At 48.9% G+C, this 5,178-nt stretch overlaps 1 protein-coding gene across 1 annotated transcript; it reads left to right on the top strand.

Moving 5' to 3' along the window:
* The first annotated feature begins 602 nt into the window (after nucleotides 1-602).
* Nucleotides 603-2,744, top strand: LOC104071673 (translocon-associated protein subunit beta). Its single transcript, XM_009579233.1, has 5 exons — nucleotides 603-757; nucleotides 1,325-1,423; nucleotides 1,814-1,922; nucleotides 2,100-2,177; nucleotides 2,498-2,744. Exons 1-5 carry the CDS (start codon nucleotides 603-605, stop codon nucleotides 2,606-2,608), a joined length of 552 nt encoding a protein of 183 aa, XP_009577528.1. The 3' UTR covers nucleotides 2,609-2,744.
* The last annotated feature ends 2,434 nt before the right edge of the window (nucleotides 2,745-5,178 follow it).

Genomic DNA, 5,178 nt, shown 5'->3' with positions numbered 1-5,178 from the left:
AGGGAGTTGGTGGTACCTCAGTGGCTGGAAATTGGAAAGAATAACAAATGTTGGAAATGAGGAGCTAGTATTTTCTGAGAAGAACAGAGAATTTGGTGGGGGGGAGAAAAACTAACTGTGTTGTGTAAGACAGTGCTGGAAAGCTGCCATGCTTGACAATGGCAATTAACTGTTAATTGCTAAAACTGGTGAAACCGTTAATTGCCAGAGCTTTTGCTCTGAAAGTTACTAGAAGAGGCTTGGTGATCTGAGACCTTTGCCCATTACTGAGATGCGATAAAGGGGAGCGCTGCTTGCCGGGGCTTTGAAAAGGGAGAAAACCATCGTCTTTTCTTCCATGCCTGCCGATCTGGGACACTGCTGTGCCACTTCTCACATCCTTTCAGGAAAGCGTACGGGTATTTCGGGGGCAGTTGCAGACTTGTGTGGAGCCAGGGTAACTTTCTGCCAGCTTGTGATAATCCTTTATCAATATCACTGTGAAGTATACAGCTGTTCATGTCTCACTACACATGAATGCCCAAATTGTCTTGTTTAGTTGTCTGTTTGTGTTCTTTTTGCAATTAAATTATCCATGACATTCCATTTTCTTTTGCCTCTAGATGAAGCTCCTGATTCTCGCTGTGTTTGCCCTGTTTTACGTGGCCCACTGTGAGGAAGGCGCCAGGCTCCTGGCCTCCAAATCTCTATTAAACAGATATGCCGTGGAGGGCAAGGACTTGACTTTGCAGTACAACATCTACAACGTTGGCTCCAGGTAAACCTTGTCCAGGCTTCTAAAACTGACCAGGAGCAAACGTTATGTGTGTGTGTCTGCAGGGTATGAGACTACTTCTAGGCTCCATGATGTGCCGCTACCTTTGCTCCCCCTAACTCTGAGCTTACCACCGGTGCTTGAAGGTTTGACCCTGCAATTTGCCTTTTTCTTCCTGTTCGGTTGTTCCTGCTTTCACTGTTTCCTGCTTTCACCTCGTGGCTGCTCTAGCTGTTATCCAGCATGGTGTAGTTACTTTTGTGTCTTGTGACACTCTGCTCCCCATGCACGCAGCCTCCCTGTCTTGGCTTTGTGAGCTCTTTTTCGCATTTGGTTTCCTGTCTTTTTTGCAGTTTCTCTCAGCTTTGCCTTCCTCTTTCTGCAGTCTCCCTGTAATACACCTTAACTCTCCTCCCCATCTTCTATTGGTGCCTCTTTATGTTTCAAAAATCAGTTCTTCCAGCTGCTGAATTGTCAGTATGGAACTGTCTTCCCTCTTTGCTGCAGTCCCCAGTGAGTAGAATGCCAAGTCTAAGATTCTCTTCTCATCCCTTTCTTTGTTGCATTCAGTGCTGCTTTAGATGTGGAGCTGTCGGATGATTCTTTCCCCCCGGAAGATTTCGGCATTGTCTCTGGGATGCTCAACGTCAAGTGGGACAGGATCGCTCCGTATCTTTTTCATGTTTTGAAATTTCTCCCAACACTTCTTCTTACCCCTAAGCATCCTGTAGCTCGCCCGTCTTCATTTGTTGTCACTGAAATTCCTGCATGCCAGACCCTGGGCAGGGTATTGAATGCAAACCTCTGTTCTCCGTGAAGGTGCTGTGTAAAAAAAGTTCCTTGCAAACAGGGCCAGGTCCCTGTGAAATTCATCTGCCTGGTAAGGAGGAGCAGCTGGATCAGCCTTGGATGGGTCTGGATGTCTGTAACCACAGAGGACTCGGATCTCTCATCAGGAGTGACTTTTCCACCTGGTTCGAGGCTCTTCTTTGCCTATCATCTCCTCACTTTTCTTCCTTTGATGAAATGCAACTATTTTCCTTAACATATGGCTCTCAGAGCGAGTAACGTGTCCCACACTGTGGTTCTGCGGCCTCTCAAAGCTGGTTACTTCAACTTCACCTCCGCTACCATCACATACCTGGCACAGGAGGGTGGACAGGTTGTGGTGAGTTGACTACTTATAGGATCCTTGCCCAAATCGGACAGCAGATACACCTGACTGTGCTCTTCGAGCTGCTTGTTAGGGGACGATGCACGTCCCTGCACTCTTACACTGCACAGGCTCTGTTGCAAGAAGGAAAGGTGGCAAATACTATCTTTTTTTCCCCCCTACCTTTTTCAGGTTGGTTTCACTAGCGCTCCTGGGCAGGGAGGAATCTTGGCTCAGCGTGAGTTCGACAGGAGGTTCTCCCCTCACTTTGTAAGTACCTTTCAGTTGTAATCGAAATTGCGCCGCAGCAATTGTGCCGCCCAGCACAGTGGCTTTTTGCCAGTTTGTGGTGTGTTTGGTTTGCACCACAGTTACCTGGAAAACTCCCAACATGGATTGCAATGAATTGCAATCGGTTGTCCAGAAGAGTATCACAGAAAAAGCAAAGAGTTTTCATCCCAGCTACCTCTGAGAAGGAGCTGGCGCTGTGGGATTTGAGTCAGAAGCTTTGAGAGTAGAAGATCTGATGGCTATAAGACTCATCTCTACATGATTTGTTTTGACTTCTTTCTAACAATTTCTCCTTCTAGCTGGACTGGGCAGCTTTTGGTGTGATGACCCTGCCCTCCATCGGGATCCCACTGCTGCTGTGGTACTCGAGCAAGAGAAAGTACGACACCCCCAAGACCAAAAAGAACTGAGCGAAGGCAAATGCCACCAGCACCCCAGAGCTCAGGAAAGAACAAACATTGGCCCACCCAGAACAGCAGGTGTGTTGGGGCCAGCAACAGTCACCCCTGCAAAGCGCTGCCTGGGCTCTGCGTCAGCCCTCTCGGCAAGAGGGAATCAATCGCTTCAATGACAGTGACGTGTTGTCTTCTACATTTTAAAAAAGAAACAAGCAAACAAAAAAAACCCCAACTGAAAATCCCAAACCCCCACAGCCAAACCTCCTTGTCTGTGTATTCGGAGCGGAGACCCCTCGCTCCGTCGCAGACGTAGTGCCAGTGCATCTGATACGAATGTGTCAACACCCAGAGGAGCTTGTCTGGGGTGGGGGGGGGGGTGCGGCTCTGCAGCGTTTTTGGCATCTGTGCTGCCTTCCAGACTCTCTTCAGCCAAATGGCTCTTTGCCTGCTGCCGTCTTCTCAAATGTATTAAATCTCAGGGCCCCCGTCCTCGCTGAAACATCTGTGGGATGGAGCTCTATCTAGTGACAAAAACAGACCTCATTTTGTTAGAGCTTGTTAGAGCTGCTGCTTTGCTATGTGGGGCACGGGAGGTTCCCATGGATGCTTGTTTTCTGGGAAGCCCCATTGTATTTTGGTGAGCAGTTAATTGCTGTGTTTCTGTTCTTTCTGGTTGCTCTGTTACGGGTTGAGGTGTGTTGAGGTACTGAGGATTTTGTAATAAAATGAACACCGTGAAAGGAGCCTGCCTTTCTTTTACCAGGAACTCCTGGAGGCACCTGGCTGCCTTCAGAAGCAGCTAACGGGCATACACTCAGTAAAATAAATCGCTACGTTATCAATAAAATAAATGGGGGAAGGGAAGAAGGGCCCAGAAGGCTTGGTGCTTTGCACCAGCTTTCCTGACAGCTCCAAGCTCTAGTATAAGATTTCTCTTCACAGCCATAAATAAATGCTGCTGTGGCTGTGTGTTGGGCAGCGATTTGTGTTTTTCCTATGGGGAGGTGGTGGCACAACGAGGACCTGCAAGTGGTGAGAGGTGGTTGATTTCTGCCCTGAGCTTTGGGCAGGGAGGCGGTGGCCGTTCACAAGCCGTGGCTGTGCCATGGCACTGTACGACCTGGTCTGGCCACTTGTTGGACCCCACGCAACAGCATGGTGGTGACAGCTGAGAAATCCTGGGGCACGCTGGAGCGAACGCTCTGCCTTTGTTACCAGAACAATGTTTCTAAGCCAGGATTCCTCACCCCAACCTCTGCTGCTGCTGCTTGCATCCTCTGTTTCACCTGGCGAAGGTCCCAGGGTGCTCTAGAGTGCAGCAGGGAACAGCCCGGGCATTGGCAAAGCTCGGTGAAGGCCCAAGGAAATTCTGGAGGGTGGCCGGGCCCTGGAAAAGCCCAGTGAAGGCCCCAGCGAAACTAGAGGGAAGCAGGGTCCAGGTTTTGCCCGTGCACTGGCAGGGCCGTGCTGTTTTCTATGGTATCCCAGAGGCTTCGCAAGGTTTTTCTGATGCCCACGTGGGGCCCTGCTGCATTCCACAGAGCCCCTTGGCCTTTGCTGGGCTTTTTCAACGCCTGCTTCTGTCCACAGTGTCCTGGAGGTTTTGTGGGACCTGGGCTCTGGCAAGGGTGAGGGTCAGGGTGAGGGTTAGGTGGTAGAGCAGGCACGGAGAGCATGGGGGGGGTGTTGTGGAGGGGCTGCCAAGAGGAGGTGAGGGCCACCAACAGCTTTCAGTCTCGGCCACTTCCACGTGGGAGCCCTGGGCGGTGGGTGTCTGTTTTGGAGCTGGGCTCTGAGGAGAATGAGGGGGTAGGTGAGGGTGAGGTTCTGCGCTTGCTCTACCACCTAACTGGCCTCTGCTTGCGTTACGCTTTGTTCTATCTTTTTACATACCAATTGGCTGCAACATAAGATCAACTGAACTAACGCATATATAACCACCAAATTTAATAATCCTAACAAATTATACTTCAATGCTGTCTTAAGCAGTTTTTCCCTAACCATTCTTTGATGGAGCCATCCACACCAGTTAAAAAGTTTTTTGGTTTTTTTTTCAGGTATTTCATGCGGTATTTGAAGTTTACCTCAAGTTTTATGTATGTCCATTTCTATTCTTTGATCTTGCTCTGCATCTGTACAGCAAGTGGTGTATACATGGACTTTTCCTGAGTGATGAGCACATAATTTAATGCCACTGTGTTTTGCAGGGCTACCCGAGATGCTTCTTTTACCTCTAACTGTAAGGCTGAAAGAGCGTTACCCATCTCTTCCATTACAGTAGATACGTTTACGACAGCCCTTTATAATTCTGATACTCCTAGCCAGGGGAGGAACGTTCGTGCAAACTGGTGGAAGCCAGTTTGTCAAATATTTAACAAATGGATTTTGCACAGAGCATTTTATGCTTTGTTCAGTACGCTGGGGTAAGTTGTGCCCGTCATTCCAGAAGGGGTCTGGATATATTGAAATGTCAAGAGAAAAAAACAAGAAAAACCCCGTCCTAATGTACAGGTGCTAGTCCAATTAACAGGCAGTACCTTATAGGCCTTAGAGCCACATACCCCGCCATAACCCTTCATTCC

Source organism: Fulmarus glacialis, unplaced genomic scaffold (genome assembly GCF_000690835.1).
Source record: "Fulmarus glacialis isolate BGI_N327 unplaced genomic scaffold, ASM69083v1 scaffold11516, whole genome shotgun sequence".
In the NCBI taxonomy this organism is placed as follows: domain Eukaryota; kingdom Metazoa; phylum Chordata; class Aves; order Procellariiformes; family Procellariidae; genus Fulmarus; species Fulmarus glacialis.
This window is presented reverse-complemented; position numbering and strand designations above follow the sequence as displayed.

Coding starts and splice junctions, on each gene's coding strand:
- LOC104071673 (XM_009579233.1), top strand. CDS start 603: ATGAAGCTCCTGATTCTCGCTGTGTTTGCCCTGTTTTACGTGGCCCAC. Junction 1,424..1,813: donor AAGTGGGACAGGATCGCTCC/GTATCTTTTTCA, acceptor TATGGCTCTCAG/AGCGAGTAACGTGTCCCACA. Junction 2,178..2,497: donor GGAGGTTCTCCCCTCACTTT/GTAAGTACCTTT, acceptor TTCTCCTTCTAG/CTGGACTGGGCAGCTTTTGG.